The 20,949-nt window shown below is 38.7% G+C and overlaps 1 protein-coding gene across 1 annotated transcript in view; it reads right to left on the bottom strand.

The window, feature by feature from the left end:
- Positions 1-252: 252 nt before the first annotated feature.
- The window catches only part of EPHA5 (EPH receptor A5), a 270,172-nt gene continuing 249,475 nt past the window's right edge, over positions 253-20,949 (bottom strand). The window contains 5 exon segments of the mRNA XM_018559918.1: positions 253-488; positions 5,406-5,531; positions 6,604-6,671; positions 14,632-14,737; positions 17,531-17,690. Coding sequence (XP_018415420.1) covers positions 253-488; positions 5,406-5,531; positions 6,604-6,671; positions 14,632-14,737; positions 17,531-17,690 — 696 coding nt within the window.

Genomic DNA, 20,949 nt, shown 5'->3' with positions numbered 1-20,949 from the left:
CCAGGGAGAGTTAGCTGTTTGGAGATCAGTGTCGCTGGTTAGCAGGTAACCAGGGACGCTGATCTCTCTGCAAGTGGCCGGAGCCAGCCGTAAGAACGTGGTCGAACCGAAGGGGTCCTGGGGCCGAAGCTAGCCGAAGGATCGGCCGAAGCTACGGCTAGATCCTCTGGCAGCTTCGTGAATAGACCCCATAGTATCAACAACAGGAATGAATATAACTGTGCAGTGGTTACCTACATAAAAAACATTATTTTAAAAAAAGTTGAAAATTATTATGTAATCAGTTAAAAAAAGCTACATACTTTTTGTGACGACTCCGTCCAAGTGAATGATATTTGGGTGATCAAATTGTCCCATTATACTTGCTTCTCCCAAAAAATCTCGTCTTTGCTTATCAGTGTATCCAGCTTTAAGAGTCTTGATTGCCACAGGAAACTCTCTCTTTCCAGGAAGTCTAATTCGACCACTGCAAACTTCCCCAAATTCACCTGCAAATGAAAAAAAAAATGAATGCAATCAACTAATAAGTTAACCAGTCAATCAATCAATCAATCAAACATAAATCTACTCTTATATTTTACATCAAAATTAAACCCGGCTTTAAAAAAAATACAAAAATAATGGCAATAATTTGTTTGCTATTTTTTGTCTTCTAGCTGGTCAATAATACAGCTATAGCTGCTGCTATTACTACTTAACTATAGAGCTATGGAAACAAACAGGTTCATGTCAGCTGTTTTTCAGTGTATCCTAATACATTTTATGACATTTACAAATGTGCCTTGTATTGTAACTGTAGCCATTACTTGTATTGTAACTGTAACTGTAGCCATTACAATTAGCAAATTCAGCTTGTAAAAACCATTCAAGGAGAACTATGGGGTTAAGTCTTTTCCCCATAGTTCTCCTTAGGGTAACGGGAGGACACAAACTAGCGCCCTCCCATCACCCTAGGCTCAGTATACCGCCCGCTGTAGCTCGCGGTATACTGAGACCCCGCAGTATACCGCGAACAGCTGCTCGTGGTATACTGAGACGCCGCAGCTGAAGCGGATCCCGACAATTGTGCCGGGATCTGCCCAGCTGCGTGACTGACAGCTGGCTATGCCTATCTAAAGGCAGAGCCAGCTGTACCCGCCCCCTCCCCCGTCCCTTCCGCCAGTCAGCGCTGGTGGATCGGAGTGGGGAGGGGGGAATCCAGCCCCTCCCCTGTCACGGCAGAGAGCCGTGACAGGATCGAGAGGTGAGCAAACGCCGGGATGTGTTCGCACACCTCCCGATCTACTGCGCCGACCTGGGACCGTCTCATTGTCACAGGTCGGCTAGAACTATGAGGTGAGAGGGGGAAGAGGAGTGGAAGAGAGAAGGAAGGGGTGAAGGGGAAGAACATCTATCACCTTCTCTTATTGTGGGATCTATTCTCTCCACAATCATCTCTCCAATATTAGGATCAGGAAAATACAAATATGGCAAAACATTTTGCCACATTGCATAATTTCAATACAGAATCTTTGAGGGTCCAGATTGTGGAGAGAATAAATCTCCCACTTAGAAAATGGGGTAGATTTTCTATTCTAAGTAGAAGAGAAGTCTTTTGGATCTTTAGAAGAATGAACTTTAAATGAGATGTGACACATTATTATAAATAGTCTGTTTTACATCCATTCTCTGGTAACTGAAATCCATCATAAATCCTCAGTGTAAATATGCATGCAAAATCCCTAATCAAAGTTATGGGTTGAGTTTTAAACTGTGAATTTTGTTCCGAAATATTAGTTTTGTATTCAATGTTGATTGAGCATACACTATTCTTACATATTCCCCCTATTCTTTCCCCCCCCTTCTTTTCTTTCCCTTTTTTCCTCCCCCTTCCCTTTTTCCCCCCTTCTTCCTCCAATGGACATCTGTGTAGCAGAAGCCAAACAGCTGATCAGTTCAACTCCTGGGATTAGTGCTGGATGTTGGCTATCATTGACATCTGGTGGTACCAGCCGGGACCCACAGGAGTTGCCGATTCCTTGTGCCATTTTAAAATGGCACTGGGAAAATAGTCACCACCCCCTGTGCTGTTTTAAAATGGTACCTGGGACTCAAGTGGTTAAAGTGGGTAAAGCTTCCCAGGAATAAAATCTCCTTTAGTAAATTAACCCATTAGTCCAGTGACTGGGGAACTTTCTGATGCAGTGAGCATCCAACGAGAGATAAAGGCATTGAGGAAAGGACTTGACAACATAATATTGCTCTTGTATTGTCATTTTATTGCATTAGCTCTTGAAGCTTTGAAAGCTTGAAAGCTCTTTCAAATGTTATCCGAAAGAACAATTCCACTGGAGTTTCATTCATTGATGAAGATGGGTTAGATCAGTCTAGCTTATGAATGTTACATGCCAACATGATCCCTCTTAACTTTATCTGTCCGCATGTTATTTTTCCTTCAATCAATTTGCCTCTATTAAGTATGAATCCAACAGAAGTCTTCAGGAAAATGTCTGGTACCCAGGCAAGTGGCTGGTATAAAACTAATACAGCTTAGTAGCAGGCTAGCAAAGGGTTGACCGCAGAAACAAGGCAAAAAACATTTCAGACTTTACCCAGGCCCTTCCAATTACTCTTCATTTCACCTAACTGTAGCGGAATAATAGCCACAGTGGCAATTTTCTCACCTACATAATAATTATAGCTTTAATTCAATACAAATATATGTTCCATACAAAATAAATGTGTATCTTATATTAAACACATATAATAATTAACACATATAATTAAGCCAAGCAAAACTTCATAAAATTGTTTTCCTGCACTACAAACATGAACAGTTTCAGGTATACTGTACATAAACACACTAATGCAAACATGAATAATATAAAAGTGCAAACAGACAATATATGCATATAAAGAATACAATACATAACCTCTAATGTTACATTCAATAAAAATGGCTGCTTAATGCATTCCTGTGGGAAAATATGATTTTACTATGGACAAAGCAATTAATGGTAGCAGCCTAGGAATCAGATGTAGAAAGCTTCATGGCTCCCAATCTCTAACTAGGAACTAAGGCAAAACTACAGCAGAAAAAAAGAGTCCTAGCTAAGACTTCACCCTCCAGTGGGCATACAAACAGGTTGCCTGTTTATTAATTAAGTTGTGTGAATAAACATAAAATTCAAGATAGTTTGCTATACTAATATATATAACCTGACACCACTGAATATTGTACAGAGGAGTATTCATGTGAATTTGCAATCTCTGTGGTAGGTGAACTTACAGTGACATTAAAGAGTTAAATCTTAAAAACGCATTTAACATTTAAGGAACCTAACTATTAACAAAAATGTATCTTATTTGTGTATCACTCAGCTGTAGATCCTCAAATCATGCTGAGACTGTCCTTCCTTCTGGAGGGTGACTACTTTTTTCCCCATAATCCTTGTGTGTGTAAAGCAGCCATTGCTCCAAGCTCACTTCCATGATGGACTACAATCTCAATACAAATTAGTAAACTGAACGTGAGATTGTAGTCCACCATGGGGTTGAGCTGGGAGCAGTGGCACACACAGAGACCATGAGAAACAAAAGTAGCCACCATTCAGAAGTAAGGACAGTGTCAGCACAAATTCAGAGAGAATTTGAGGATCTACTATTGAGTGATACACAAATAAGGAACATTTTGTTATTAGTTAAGGCACTTAAATGTATTTTAAGTATTAACTCCTGAGTTTAGTGCCACTTTAATATGTTCTCATGAAGAGGCAATGGAGAGTTGATGCATGTTTCTTTAGAAAATATTGCATGGCACAGTGGCAGGAGAATACAGATTTATTAAAGGAGCAAACAGAAATTTGCTTTTCATGTGATTCTATGGGGGTGATTTACTAACCTAGACACACGCACACACCAGGTGCGTGTGATTTTTACACAGCAAAGCGTATTTATCAACCAAAAAGTCTCTATACGCATGTTTCCACTAATGCCATATATGGAAAAATCATGCACATGATGCATATATAATGCTGCTTCACAGTTTAGACAAAAATGGTTAGCTCATGCATTTACATTCCTGCATTCATCAACGCAAGCAACACAATGTAGAGCTAATTTACACAACATCACCTTGCAATTCAGGGCAGGGCTTTGCACAACACACCTGCTGGGTGTGTACACACTACAAAGGTGTTTAGATTCCACCCATAGATCATGCTGGGAGGGAACACACTACAGAGGTGTATACATGTTCGTGGTGTGTTTATAAGGTTAGTAAATCAACCCCTATAATTCATTAATATAGTATTATAATAAGTAATATAATATCACTTAATTTGTTAAGTGAAGATTCTCAACTCCTTTAGTAAATCAGCCTCAATATGTTAAAATTAAGACTCAGTTTTGTTTTTCAGTTGATGCAGGCATGCTGAAATACCCATGGATTCCTTGTATCTATCTTTAATTCCAGCTATGAGAAGTCCTCATCTGAGTTGCTTTTCTCCTGCCCACTACAGCCAAGGAGTGCAAAACCTCCTCTTGCTATAAAATTAACTGCAGTTTTCAATATAACCAGGAACCAGGCACAGAGAAATGCAGAAACAAATCCATACCAAACTTTGGTGGTCGGCTCTGACCATCAGAAGAATGTTGCTCAATGTAATGCCAATGGTGATCATTCTCAAGTGAACTGAACATATTTATTGCACAAACAACTCTTTTTGGTGACAGCTTTCATGTCATCAGATTACAGTGCCAACATACAACAATATATAAGCAGGCTACAAAATTCAGAGCACCGTGAATGTAAGGCCACAGAAAATCACGTTATTAATTCTCAGGTGAGGTGAAAAGATGTAGTGTACTAACATATCCGTTTTGGTTACAGTTACCACATCATCAGAATATAGTGCCAAGGTAATATAACATTTGTTCATATGCTACACAATGTAGAGCACCTATGACTTTCAACATGTCACCTTGTTCTAGCAAACTGTACACTCTCATTGTAAACAGAAATGTTGAGTGCTCTTTACATGAGTATATTATATCAGAGCATTACCAATGGTTTACTCTTAGGCCATTTATATAAAGCAAAGCTAAACGTGTACTAACCATACTGATGAATCAAAGGAATTTCTGTACCATCTGTTGCCATGGGTTATTGCATATCACTATACTTTTCAAGATGATAAACATATAAAGTTCCCTATTTTAGAGCTTATACAGTGTAGAAATGCCTTAAAAACAACTTTAAAGCAAAAGAGATAATACTGGATCGCTGCTTTGTATATTTTAACCCCTACATTGGAGTTTTAATCTTTTAAAAGAAGCTGGGGTTGGGCTTTAATGCTATACCATTGCTCTTGATTGTTTTAACAGATACATTACACAGATAACACTAAATTAAGGTAATACCTTACCTGCTCCAATAACTCGCTCAATAGTTATACAGGAAGCATCGATTTCCTTGGCAAATTCATGTACTGCCTGGTTTGGGTCTTCATAGGTATGAGGATCAATGTATGTTTTTATTCCGGGCAGTTTAACTGTCGAGGAACAGAAAACTATCTCTTTATTAGTCAGAAATGTCATTTCATAAATAAAACTTTTACTTGTCAGATATTGTTTGTCAAATGGATGATGGAATTTGCAAAGTGAAAATTCCTTTGCAAAGTGAATAGCTTCCTTGCCTTTAGTTTGTGACTGTACCACTTTCCCCAACCCCTATGTGGTTTCTTGGCTTGATCATCTGTATTGGAGGCCGGGGAAGACATTAGAAGTATAATAGACTCCCTGATGTCTCCATAAATGCTATCACATAGGGGATTGTTTGCCCCTTTGCAATAGCAAAAAAGTTAAGTAAAAAAATAAAGTGTTAAAAAGGAAAGACTATAAATTAAAACCAACCCCGCTGCCTCCTTAATCTGCATGTGAATGAATGTACAAGTAGGGCATGCACATGGACATAAAAAGCAATTGCACCACACATAAGGTATCACCGCTAACATCTGAGTGAGAGCAATAATTCAAAGGACATTATTCGCTGTTAACTCTGATGAGCAGTAAAGGCTTTTAAAGCGTTATTCGCTGTTAACTCTGATGAGCAGTAAAGGCTTTTAAAGCGTTATTCGCTGTTAACTCTGATGAGCAGTAAAGGCTTTTAAAGCGTTGCCTATGGACAATTTTGAGCACCATAGTTTTTCAACAGTGCACTGGGGTGTGCAATTTGAAGGCTTGACATATTCAGTATTTATTCACTCTATGTGACCCCATCAAAAACTGGGTATTAGATTGTGTTTGTGAGCAATAAAATTCATTTTAGTGTATTTCTTCCTAAAATAATATTTTAGGTAATTTGTAAAGTAATTTGATAATCATTTGCGCGAATATCAGGCGACATAAAAAATGCAGTTACAATTTTTTTTATTCTTCAGGGCCTCTGCTTTAAGAAAATATATCATTGTTTGGGGGTTTAAAGTAATTTTCTATCCAAAAAAATTTGATTTTATCTTGTGTGTGAAAAGAATTGCTCTGTTTCTAAAGTGGTTAAATTATATTTGCCACAATTATTAAAATAAACATTGAGAAGAACATATATAATAAACATATGGTACTTACTGTGTCCATTATGAAAATGCATCTTTTCCTCTTCTGGATCCTGCTTAGCCTTACTGTATCCACACCGCCTGTAACAAAGACTATTATTATGATTTTTTTTCCCGTAGTTATTACTAGTAACAGTGTCTATTCAAAACCGACAGCCTGCTTCTGACAGCTGGACGGAGCCAGCTGTGATGTTACGGCTAGCTCCGGCCACTTGCAGAGAGATCAGCGTCCCTGGTTACCAGCTAACCAGGAACACTGATCTCCAGACAGTCTAACTCTCCTGGGCGCTCCGGGAGTCCCCCGCTCCCGTCCGCCAAGGAGAGAAACACTGCTTTTTCTTTCTTTATTCTGACACGGAGCCATGTCACAATAGACGCGCGATTTTTGCAGCAATATCGCTCATATTTCCACGCGATGTCGCTCTACGTAGCTTCTCCAATCCATTTCAATGGAGCTGTTCACATCTCACCGTTCAATATCGCTCAATATCGCATGTAGCTCGTTGCTGTAGCTTGTCGCTCCTACATGACCCTTTTTTCTGCGGATTTCGACCGATTTTGCTCCTGATTGCATACAGCCCAATAGGAAAAAGTCGCGCAATAGCGCACATGGAAGATCGCATGATTTTCATGTTGCTCAGTGTGAATGGGGCCTAAAAAGTAAAACTGTTGTAGCTCAAAACCTTTCTTCTAATTTTTAATTTTAGAATTCTACTCTTAATGGGTACCGCACTGTAGCCCACACAAGAGAACCACAGAAAGGAGCACCAGATGAAAAAGTATGAAAGAGTCCTTTCCCCTGAGCTAAACACAACTTTCCCTTCCATAGATGTGTACATACCAAGACCTGACTGCCGCAGCACTCTCTCTCATCGCTTAGCAGGCACACTACATACCCATAGACCTCTATGGGGCTTGTTTACCTTTGTCTCCTGACCAGTAGATGGAGGTAGACAAGCCCTATAGAATTCTTAATTATTACCAAAGAAATAATTTCCCTTTTCACTTTATCACGTATTACCTTATCACTTCTAAATAAAGGACTTGGTCAGTAAATTGATTTTGATCCATTCCCAATCTGTAATATAAAGTGAAATGTTTTTATTTAATATAGTTGAAGAGTCTGGGCTGGTGCTAACCTTGAGCAAGATTTTTACATTTTCAAACTTTTATTTTACTTTCAGCACTCATTCAAAGAGTGTGATAGACACATAGGGGTCTATTCACTATGCTGCCGAGGGCAGCCGAGTGAATGACCGATCAGTTGTGAAGTGAGCCGAACACTGTTCGGCTATTCACTTCAGGCTGATACGGCTGATTTCAGCCGTACATCGGCTGAAATGCGCCGTACATCGGCCTGCTTCGTGCTGAGCATGTTCGGCCGACCCGAAGTGCAGAAGGAGTTTGACTCAGCCGATCCAACATCTGGATCGGCTGAGCCGAACCTCCGGCAGGCTTCTCACTTAGACCCCATAATGTATATCTGTCTCACATCCCTGCAACAAATGACACAACTTGCGACAGATTTACGTAACTGTCAGTAAGGTGTTCCTTAATCTGTTGCATAATTGCCTCAGACAGAATTTTTTTCTCCGGCAGAACTTTGTCTGCAACACAATCTTTACACATGCAACACAATTTACCCTAACATAAAAGAGGTCTGGTTTACTTACACTTCTCTTACCCTTAATAAATGATACTGAGGAGAATAGGAAATTCCATAGAAAGCTCCATCTAGCGGCTGTAATGCCTTTATGCATAAGCTCCTTAGTGTTGTTTATCTCTTCAGTGTCTGCAGCAAGTTTATTATTCTTAAGTCCTCACTCTTAATAACCAAGCTAATCCCTGTCCCTAGGATATTCACAAATATCTATAACGAAAGAGCATTCTTTAGAATGTGTGAGCTCTCTTAATACAATACAAATATTTTCTCCTTGGAGAAATTTTTTTCCCCCAAGATTCTCTAAATAAGCAGGAAAATTGCCAGGGCTATAAAAAGGCCTTTGTCACTGCTAAATGGTTCATAGTATATTATCTAAAGTGCGATTAAAAGGGCGGTAGAAGCAGCTTATTTTTCATTCTGGGGATCTCTAGAGGTCGATAAATGTATACAGCAGCATGTCACATTAACATACAAAATTAAGTCATGAAAACCCCAAAGTACAATAAAAACATGTCTGAACACGATGTGCTGCATAATACTATAATACTATAGCAGGTTTATGTTGGCACGGCTGCACTGGTTCGGCTTCACTAATAATGCATGGCAGAAATCCTGTCCATGAAACATTATCTACCTTAGAGCTTCCAGATGTACTAAATTTACTGATCAGATAAACAGGCCATAAATTTGTCACTTAGTGAACAAATTATGCCCTGTACCGTCTGGCATGTAAATGCTGGCTTTTTGAAAAACAGATGTGCTAGATTTTGAGGAAATGGCTTCCAGCCTGTACTTCAGCAGTAAAAGTGTATCTGAACCCTAAATAATGTGTTGTCAAATCTTGTAATCCAATTGAATCAAATCAAAACCCACCTACAAATTGAAAGATTTGTTAAGGTCAGTATCATAGTAAATTCTGAAAGTTTTGTTGATGTCTGCCATTTCAGACAGCAGAATTGTTTATTAAAAGGAACAATTGTAGGATAGATTTACTGGCTTTAGATCAACCTTGCCAATGTGTGTAGAAACCACCAAATATGAACTTGTTAATCCTATAAGCCACTGGCGGTGTATAATAAGTAAACAAAAACTCTGCTTTAATCTTTTACCAGGCACCTAATTACACCTCCACTTGGGGCTACCACCTTACCTGTCATAGTACACAAATAAGGTGAAGCCAGTGAGTCAATTACACCCCATACACAAACAGGCAATGCTCTCTGCATACATGAGCAGCCAGGGTGATTGGTTAAAGCCCAACTGAACTTGCAGTTTAAATCAGCTAAATACATTCCAGGTACATCAAAACAAAACGTGTACAAAGTCTTAAAGATCATATTCTTTGCAAAGCAGGCACATCCTAAATTTAAAAGCCTGTTGTCTACCAGAGTGCTGAAGAAAATAAACCTTGCTTTGTGGGTGGAAGCAGCAGCCTCTCTGTAGAGGTCCAACACAACTCCTGGCTGAGTCAGAGTTTGAGCTTTCCAATCAGAAAAGATAATTCTCCCTGCTGATTGGAGAATTCTAGCTCTGATTCAGCAGAGTGTAGGCCTTCTATACAGAGAATGTTTTCACACAGAGAGCAAGGATCCTTTTCTGAAACATGCTAGCAAGGGAGAGGCTGTTTCTAACTGGGGCTTTGGCTGCCTTCAAAAGAAGATGAACTTTAAGACATTTGATGCACCAGGAATGTAATGTATTTACCAGATTTAAACTGAATGTTCAGTTGGAGATGAGGTCCTAGCTGCTGACTTGACAAAAAGGTCAACATTTGCTTTTTAGTAGCATTGCTGTTCAGTATGCCCACACTGTACATTTTGTGGAAAGGAGGAGTGTGTTTGAAACAGCTGATGTTTACATACTCCAGGAATGGAAAGCTTGACTGTAATAAATATAACATAAATATAATGCAACCTTTAAAAATACTCCTGCTCTCTGTACAAATGAGTTTGATTCAACTTCCCATCATTCAAGAATTTGACTATGTATTTGACAGGCTGAATGAATAACTAACTTGATGCAAACAACATCATAAAGAATTTTTAAAATATCTGTTCCTTTTCCATGGTCAATGCTAACTACATATAGTAGCTAATTTATTAAAGGAGTAGACAAATGTCAGCTTGTAAAATAAAAGTTCTTGTAGCTTAGTGAATAAGTTGAAGCTGTGTACATTCGAAAGAATCCTGTTTTTGTTATTTCCCTTGCATATCATTGGGCATTTAAAGTGAAAAAGCGTCACCTTATCCACTAAGTTAAGTAAGAATTCATTTTGATAAATGGATATTCTCTACTCCATTAATAAACTGACTTTATACTCTTCATTATCCTACAGTATTTGAGATTTGGAAGTTATTATGCATTTAAAGGATAAGCGTATTTTAAATAAAGTTTGGACTCAGGCCAGCTATCTCCCATTACTGACCTCAGGTCATTTAGTGACTTCCTTCTCTGGCTACCTAAATATTGCTGACTTGCAAGGCAGCATTTTCAAGCGTTCAATGAGAAAATGAATTGCATAACAGTATGCACTGGCCCAGCAGTTCTGTTGAGAGGGCTGAAAAGCTGCCCAAACCTGCTTAAGCCGCAGTCAATAGATCAGGTCACTGGATCTTCTGCATGTAATGGGGGATGTATGTAGGATGAAGAGACTGAGGAGGGGCAATTGGCCTCAACTTATTTAAAATACAGTTATTCTTTTTGTTTTGTAAAGCAATGTACCTGCATTACTATGTCAGTATCATGTTCGTTTTTAAATAAATGTTTTCTGTCAGTCTTTTTACTGACAGAATTGATTGCGGTAATGTGAACAATATTTGGACCGACTTGTTTACAAAGAATAAAATATTAGACAATGTACATACGAAGGGATATTACCAAGTATATGATCGGTACATTTATTTACATATACCATATACTCTCTACTTAAGCAATATTGCACGCTAACCATCATAATTAGATTAATTTATACATTCCCATTAATTTCTAATACATGGTCCAAAATAAATAAACAATCTCTGTAGAAATGTTGAAAAGGAAATGCACTCGAGAGATACGCAAATTCATTTTCTAACTGTGAATATACAATTAGCTTTCAATCATTAATGGCTGTGATTCCCTGCAAGTCAAGACCTAGTAGTTGCAATTTATGCAAATACATTTATATTTTGTCTTGTTCCGACCCCAATTATCCAGATAATTACTGGGGACTCTCTGGAAAGGCAAATTAACTGTTTACAGAGCATTCTGCTACAGCTTGCTTGACCCTTATAATGACAATGCTAACCAGAACTTGGTTAATATCTAATCTTATTAGTTGGATGGAAAAACTAAGTGGCTGTCGTTTAATGAGAAATCTAAACTTATTATGAATTTGATTAGAAAATAAACATACTTTGGTCTGAAAAATTAATGGAGAAAACATATGTATGCAGAAGCAGAGACATGTTTTTATAGGATTTTCTCTCTAAACTTATCGTATTACTCTGTAATGGAAATAATTGGTTTATAAAAAGAACTCCATAAAAAAAATCTATTGCATGGATATTATATAAATATACTATGGGGTCTATTCACTAAGCTGCCATAAGCAGCCGAGTGAACGACCGACCTGAAGCGAAGTGAGCCGAACACTGTTCGGCTATTCACTTCAGGTTTGTATGGCTGATTCCAGCCGTATATCGGCTGAAATCAGCCGTACATCGGCCTACGGCTGCTTAGTGAATAGACCCCTATGTGTGTTTTTTTTTCATTATATCATTTATTTAGGCCATGTTACGAACACTGCTGTCCTGTGGTTTTTTTTTTCCTTGTTATTGAAGCACTTTTGTAAATGACAACATTTACAGTGCAATCAGTGGTGACATTTGTTTAATGTTTAGAATATTGCACATTGAAGGGACGTTACTGGAGACTATACTGTAGTGTGACACAGAACATTTTTTTTTTGTAAAACAATGTATATTTATTTCTATATACAATTGTTAGGAATAAGGTAAGCATTTCACTTTGGAAAACGTACGCAGGTAAGTCATTCCTAACTCATTACCAAAACTAAAAATCAAAAGTTCATGCTGTTTGCCCAAATGGATCTGCATATCAGGACCTTTTTACATGCCTTTATGCCTGATGGATCTGGGAATTCCATCCCAGCATGTCCCTGGTAGAAAAAAAATGGTGATTCTGTTCTTCTAATAGAAGGACAAAATATATGCATGTAATAGATGCAGCTGCACTCCAAGGAAGGAAAGCAAGTTCCTGCTATACAGTAGAATGGTAATTGTTGATTGGAAAAAGCAGAAGGATTGCTGTCTGTCATTGATCTCTCATAAAACTCAAAAGAAGTTGGGTTACGCAACTTGAAAATGCTTCAAATCACATGGATGGATGGGGGTTAATTTACTAAATACAAAAAGGCTGCTCACTTTGCATGGGAATTTGCACTTTGCAGGGGAGGTTTTTCTTACAGGGTTATTCACAAAAGGGTGAAGAGTTTGGAGAAGGCAGGAGAAGTGAACAATCTAGGACAACAAAGCTGAACTACAAAGTGAGCTAAATTGGAGAATTTTTCCAAATCAGCTACTTTGGCCTAGACTGTTCACTTCTCCTGCCTTCTCCAAACTCTTCACCTTTTGTGAATAACCCTTTTAGTTTAGTGAATGAGGTGAAGCTCTGCTGACTTCTATCAGCCAATCATGTGCAAGCATAAATAAAGTTTTTTTAATTTTCCTTCTGCATGATTGGGTATTCTTTGCCAAGTGAAATTTCACCACATTCGCCATGCTATGGGAAACTCCCCCTGCATGCAAATTACCTTGCAAAGCACACAGCCTATTTGATTTTAGTAAATCAGCCCTATGGACTCAAACTTAGGAAATTCAACATTCTAAAATTGCAAAGTTCTAAACCCAGTTACCGTAAAATGCTGTGACATAACTCAAAGTAAGCCATTCAAGCAGGATATTCCAAAATGTATGAACTGCTATTCTTGTATACAAGAATAAGCAATCTATTTTTCTGGTCTGCTTGGCAACTATAAAAGGCATTTCATTCCATGTTTTTGTCAAGCAAAGTTTCAATCAGTTGCTAATTGTTTGCATATTTTGTAATCTGTAAGATTATTTGTTTAAAGCATGGTTGCATTAGACATTAGGAATGGTAATTGTTGCAAGTTTTGCTCATTAACCCCTTCATGACCAGCGATGTACAGTGTATGTCACTGGCATCTGGGCTGTTCAAACAGACTCCCGGTGGCTTTTGCCGCGGGACTCTTTTTAAACATGTAAAGCCAACTGTCGGCTTTACAGAAGAAGTGATTCTGGTGGCTCAGCTACCGCCAGATCGCCTCTACGGGCCGGTGAAGGCCCCCTCCACCCCGCTGTGTTTCCTGGGCTGTGTTGCCCTTCCTACGGGCCTGGGGCCGGCCTCTTTGGTGTCGGCAGGAAGCCATGGAGGAGATGGATGAACCTCCATTCGTCAATCCCCTCCCCGTTCTATGGCAGCGGAGCAATGCAGATTGCATCACGTCCTGTCCCATAGCTGTCAGTGCTGGGCTCCTGAAGCCCAGCTATAAGCATTTGCGATCTGCACTTCAATAGCTTATTTACAGTGTAAAGGTGACACTGGGGGTCCAAAGGACCCCCAGCATCACCTTAAAGAATACCTGTCACCACCATCTGCTATCACATGGGGGGCTTGTAAACGATGAACACGCTACACATGTTGGGTATCGCAGTGCACACCGGAGTGAGAACAATAGTTCTAGGGCCATTATTTTTGGGTATCTCTAAACTGATGACCTGTGGGGGTTTTTAAAGCGTTGTCTATGGACTTTTTGGGGTAATAACTTTTGTCGCTGTTTCATAGACGCACGCAATTTTAAACCTGGGCATGCTGGGTATCTATTTACTCGTTGTAACCTCATCTTTTATATTTTACAAATGGGTATTTTATTGTGTTTTGGGGCATTTAAATGCATTTTTCTCCAAGTTGTGGAGTTTGATAAGGAGTTGCTCTAATATCGTGCAACATAAAAATTTGTAACTGCCACCATTTTATTCTATAGGGTCTAGGCTTTCAGAAAATATAGAATGTTTGGGGGTTTTAAGTAATTTTCAGGCCTACAATTTGGAATATAACATGGGTGCAACAATGAAAAAAAGGCCTCAGTCATGAATGGGTTAAATAACACTGTTTCTAATTATTAATAAATAGGAGAAGATACCATTGGTCTATGCAAATGCCATTTATTGCTGCCACATAATAACAAGCATTCAATAATCTTACATTTTGATTGGACATATATTAATTGAAGATCTCATTGTGAATAAACTATGTTGTCTTGTTTTAGCATCAGAAGCATGACACATTTCAACATACCTTCCACTGAGAAGAAAACCAACAATTCCAGCTAGTAGAATAACCCCCACCGTGATGGACACAGCTATTATAGGAATCTGGCTCTGATCACCGGTTGCAGCAAATGCTGAGTGAATAGACAGAAAACAGAGATAACGATTTTAATTTTAACCAGTACACAGGAGAATACAGTGGATTTAGCAACTGCAGCTTCTGCAAAACTGTTCAGTGAAAACTGTATTTATGGTGGTGCTGCGAGTGTTTAACTTAATTTGCATATTTAGAGCAGAAACTTACAAACATCTCTGCTAGTAACCTATAAAAGCTACCCACTCATGTTAGAAGAATTATCATATTTGCTAAATAATAAGAATTGGTGAAAAGAATTGGCAATTTCCAAAATGTCATTATTTACAGAAATATATATTGACCAGTTCATAGTCCTAGATATACCATGTAAAAATTTACAGAAACATCTAGTGACCTGTTCATAGTCCTAGATATACCATGTAAACATTTACAGAAACATCTAGTGACCTGTTCATAGTCCTAGATATACCATGCAACAATTTACAGAAATATCTATTGACCTGTTTATAGTCCAAGATATACCATGTAAAAATGTTCAGAAACATCTATTGACCTGTTTATAGTCGTAGATATACCATGTAAAAATTGCCAATTCCCCTTTTTTTACATTGTTACTGGTGCACATAAAGCATGCAGTTCATTTTCATCTGACATTAAAAATATCTAATTCTTTACTAACTCTCTCTCTATACTATCTACAAGTGCCATTTTGTACAGGAGCAGCAGCATCTGCTCCTGTGATGCAGAGTAAGTTGTTATTAATTGCTGAAGGGTAACTGTGGTGGGGAAAGAGGACCAGGAGATAGTAACTTTGCTAAAGCCCCTGTATGATAGCATTTGGAGGTGACAGGTTCTCTTCATTGACCCTGTCACCTCCAATACAGGAGTTCTAGCACAGCACTGTGCTGGAACTCCTGTGACAGGTGAGAGGGGAAGACTGTTCTCCCCTCTCACAGTTTACACGGAGCGGCAGGATTACCTTTAACCCAGCCACTCTTCTCTTTGCTCTGCATCCTGAAGATTTTGGAGGCCAGCGAGCAGAGATACTGGGTGGTGACGGGGGTTGGACGGACGGATTGTATTATTACTTACATTACTGTATGCAAATAAAAATTTGAGAACAGATACGGATCAAACATAATTTGCAAACTTGTAGAGTAAGGTTAGAAAGAGGACATTCTACAAAGTCTAACTATCTCACTACTGTACTACTGAAAAAACTTGGTATTTCTTAGTGCTGTTTATAAATGGAAAGTCAGAAAATAAGCCAAAGCAGTCAGTGAGCCCACTAATGGATGTGATCTGAGCTGTCATTGGATAGCTCAGTTTACAGTGAGTATGTACATAACTAATCAGAGTGACTCTGTACCTTGTAATGGTTGTGAACCAATCGCAGCCATCACAAGTGAAAACACTTGAAGTGTTTCTGGTTATTAAACACCACCAAAAGAAAGCTCTGATCTGTATCAAATCAAAAATAATATAAAATACATTTGGGAACAGAGTTGATTGACTGAGTAATTGCGAGTCACGTTAACAACATTGAGGGCTTGTTCACACCAAATGCAGACCAGATCTGCATGAGTTTCTGCACACGCAGTACAGTGGGCTGTGCCGCATTTTTGCCGCGTTTTCTGACGCGTTTTTGATTTGTTTCGGGCCGTTTTTGGGTGAAAGAAAATTACCCCAAAATATTATTTTTTAATGTTTAAAATGGGCGTTTGCATGCATTTTTGATGTGTTTTCATGTGTTCCAGAGCATTCCAGAGCAGGTAAAATAGGGCTTGCTGCAGTTTTTTTACATGCTCTGGAACTGAACACTGCCGTGTGAACTAGAGCCCAAAATACCATTGTAATACATTGGACGCAGTTTTGATCTGGTCTGTAACTGCTCTGCTCTGCTCCTGGAACTCGCTTGGTGTGATGACTGATAACGAAGGTCAAGTGTAAAGGGAGAATGTACTGAAAAAACATGGAGGCTGCTATTCCTCTTTTAAAAAAAATTAAATTTCTCCAGGTGTCATGCTGATTCAATGGCTTCAGTATTTTTGAATGAACTATCTACATTAGGAACTCTGACTTCACTTTGACTTTCTATCTTGCAACCAAAGACATCCATGCAACTTGCATTTTTAAAACGGTAAGGAAGAGCCTCCATATTCTCTCAGTACAGGTTTCCATTAATGTCCAGATCCCGTAAATGGCCCCAGTCTGATCCTCAAGCCTCAATCTAGTGTCAGGTTTGATCTCTCCAACCTTACTGAGGCTAATCAGTGTCTCCTTGAAAAGAATCTGCTGCCCTCACATTTTGGACAAAGATCATTTCCAGGTGATCATATTTGGCTTTTGACTTCACGGTAAGAAAGAGACACAACAAAGTCCTTTTAGATTTATAATATTGTGAACATTATAATGATCAACTACTCTGTGTTTATGTTCCGTATCATTGTTTGTCATTTCTTATGCTACTAATCCAAACATTTTCATTATAATGCAAACATTTTGGAGTACGGTAAAGCAATGACATTAGCATAAACTTTAAACAGCACAGCCTGACAAAAATACACTCAATTTTTCTGATCTCTTAGTTTTTAGCACATGTTGACATTGATCCTCTATTTGTACTTAATCAAATGAGAAAGCAAGGACCAAAGTGTTAACTTATCCCACTGAGTGACATGAATAAGGCCTCTTCATTTAATGCATCAGACCTGTGAGGGGAAATCTGGAGCAGTGTAAGAATGAGAGTTCCCTGTTATGGTATTGATCTGCTGACTCTTTCCGCTAACTATTACATGGACATGAGCTGACAGTAATTAAAATGACTTACACACTGGGCTGGTTTCAAACTCAAATCTGCGACTGTAGGCACCATACCCTGCGGCTGTGCGTGCTCGGATCTGGAATATATAGGATGACGCAGGCTTTAGACCCTCTGCAATGATTTCTGTCTCCTTAGACTTGATAATTGTGTAGCTGGTTTCTTGGTCCTTAATTTGTGTGGAAAGATTAAACAAAGATATAATAGCCATGAATACAGTGTAACAAGCATAGGGTAGATATGAAAAGCAGTATGATTAACCTATAGGGGTCAACTTCAAACTGATATGGTAGAAATGTAGGAGAAGCTGTGACCAAAGCTGCCTTTTTCTGACCCAAACTGCATACCAGTTTTGTTGCTGTCGCTGTCACAATCATGAAGAATTCCTATCACTTCCTGTTATTTTGACCCTGGGACAGAAAGAGAGAGGAAATTCCCTCAAAGATGTCACAAACCACAATAAAAAGCTGGCAGAGGTACAAATCCTTCCTTAATGTATGTAATACAAATAGAAAATATTTGGCTGGAGTGATACTTTAACAAGTCAACAATGTTCCTATCTTTCTTTGTAAAGATAACCTGGGTAACAATGCATTGGTACCCCAACCCCTTCAATAAATCGTACTGTAATGTGATTTAATGTAATGAGGCTGTTCACTGCAGTCCCTAATGCGACCAAGTAATGTGCAGATTAAATAAGTAAAAAGGAATTTGCTTTTTAGATTATTAGTCAACTGAAGTGAATATTTACACAATATATTTATGAACTCTTTTAAGTGAATCAGCCACATTGTGTGCAAATTTTAGCAGGATCATGTAAAGTGAAATTTGATTGGACATTCACACCAGTATCTGGCAGTTATAGACATGAATAGTAATGAGCGAACCAAGCAAAGTTTGGTTTTCTGGACATTTGCCAAAACACTTGAAAAAATTCACGATCCCTCAAACTTAGCAATCAAATGTCAATGAACTGTAAGCTTGTTCATAGACAGGAAGTCAGTATAAACAATGAGTATTTAAATACATTTTAAAATGTTCACAGTTTTGTGTTATTTGACTGTCAGGGTTACAAATAAGGCTAAAGCATGGGAATTTAAGAACAAACAAGGAAATATCTTCTTCATGACTAATTTATGTTTTTTCAATGTAATTCTCTACATTTAACAGGTTACTAAATCAGGCCAGGGTGTTTAAAATGTATATCTTTTAAACCCTTAAATATGTAGCTTGCTTTACCCCAATCAAGCAGAAAATACTCCCACTACGAAGAATAAATTGATTTGTAATAAATATCATGCTTGTAGAACTAAACTTCACATGAGTTTTTAATTAGTAGATTGTAAAAGAGATTAATCTCCCGAGAAAGATAACTGGTTATGTACCAAATGGATACTTTAGTGACCTCGCACACTAGATACATTTTAATTGCCTGGTAATGCAATCAATTTCTGAACAACAGAGCAATACCACAGTTTATCCACATCTTGTTACTTGTCTCCTTACATTTCATTGTGCCAGACAATTAATTGCAGACTTTCAAGAGGTTTTTTTAGGGGGTAATATCAGACAAGTGTTTATAGTAAATAGAACAACTCATAATCATACATGAAAAACTAACACACATATATTAAGTAAAAAAACAAAACAAAAATAAAACACTTCGCCATGTAAGTCCCCATTCATCCTGTCTTCAAAATAATTCATAAATATTATAGGCAGCACACTGCAGTAGTGAATTCCTTCCGTTAGTATATTATAGGCAGATCTTTTGTATATGTCCGGACCAGGAATCAGTGGTAATTTAGTCGACTAAAATGTTTTGTCATAGTTTTCGTCGGCTGAATGTTTTCAGTGATGAAAACGAAATAAAAACGAAGTTAATAGGGCGATAACTATTCTATTCTGGAGATTTAGTTGACAAAACTAAACTACAAGAATTCAGATGACTAAAATATGCATTTTAGTTTTAGTCGCATTTTATTCATCTGAATGGTTTTAGTTTAGTTTAGCTGACAGTAGAGAAGATCGCAATGTATTTTCGTCATAGTTTAAGTCCTATTAACTTAGGGGGTTATTCTCAAAACTAGCCGAAGGATCAGCCGTAGCTCCGGCTGACCCTTCGGCTAGCTTCGGCCGCCTGAGCCCTTCGGTTCAGTAGAAACGAAGGGCTGCTGTACGGGCTATTCCCCATAGCCCGTACAGCTCCCGAAGCTGGCCGAGCAGCTCAATCGAGCCGAAGGCCGGCCATTGGCTGGCTGAAAGCCTCGCAACTGACAGCTGGGCGGAGCCAGCCGTGATCTCACGGCTAGCTCTGGCTAGTTGCAATGACAGTTCAGCATTCCCTGGTTACCTGGTAATCAGGGAATGCTGAACTCTCATGAGAGCTCAGCGGAGCCGGCCTTGATATCACGGCTGGCTCCGCTGAGCTCTCATTGTAATGACAATTCAGCCTGGTTACCTGGTCAAAATGCATTTGGAAACTGGAAGAAACTCTGACAGGAAGAGGTCTGGCAGACCCAAAGCCACAACAGAATCAGAAGACAAGTTTCTGAGAGTCAACAGCTTGTGTGGCAGGCGGCTCAGAGGACAACAGCTACAAGTACAGCTCAACATTGATCGAAGTAAGCAAGTTTCAACTGTGAAGAGAAGACTTCGAGCTGCAGGTTGAGTGGCAGTAAGAGAGCCAATTTGCTAAGATGGCAAAATAAGAAAAAGAGACTTGCCTGGGCCATAAAGCACCGCCAGTGGACTACTGAAAAATGTCTTATGGGCCCAATTCAAAACATAGAGGAGGAAGCATGATGGTCTGGGGCTCTTTTGCTGGATTCAGAGTCGGCGACTTGAGTGAGTGGCACTCTAAACCAAAACTACTACCACAGGATTTTGGAGCACCCTGCAATACCCTCTGGTGTATGCCTAGTTGGTCAGGGGTTCATCCTACAGCAAGATAATGACCCAAAACATTCCTCCAGGTTGTCAGAGCTACCTTAGAAGAAAAGAACAAGACAGTAGGCATCAAATCATTGAATTGCCAGCACAGTCTCCAGACTTAAACGCCATCAAGCTGGTTTTGGATGAACTGGACAGAAAGTTGAAAGCAAAATGCAACACATTTGTGGGAACTTCTGCAACAGTGTTGGGAAGAACTTTCCAAACAATATTTGATTTCCATTGTAGAAAGAATGCCACACTTGTGTTCGGCTGTTAACTCTAAAAAAGGTGGCTACTTTGATGAGTCAAAAATCTATTTATACATTTGATAAAGAAAATGATTCCACGATTTCTCTTGGATGTCCATTTGTTCATTAGTTCTATGCTTTAATTAAAGAGCACGTTGAGACATTAAACTGCATACATTTCAATAAAACCTTGAAAAATAGGGGTGTTCTAAAACCTTTGACCAGTAGTGTGTGCGTATATATATA

The sequence above is a fragment of the Nanorana parkeri genome, unplaced genomic scaffold, assembly GCF_000935625.1.
Source record: "Nanorana parkeri isolate BGI_ZX_2015 unplaced genomic scaffold, ASM93562v1 scaffold421, whole genome shotgun sequence".
NCBI lineage: Eukaryota > Metazoa > Chordata > Amphibia > Anura > Dicroglossidae > Nanorana > Nanorana parkeri.
This window is presented reverse-complemented; position numbering and strand designations above follow the sequence as displayed.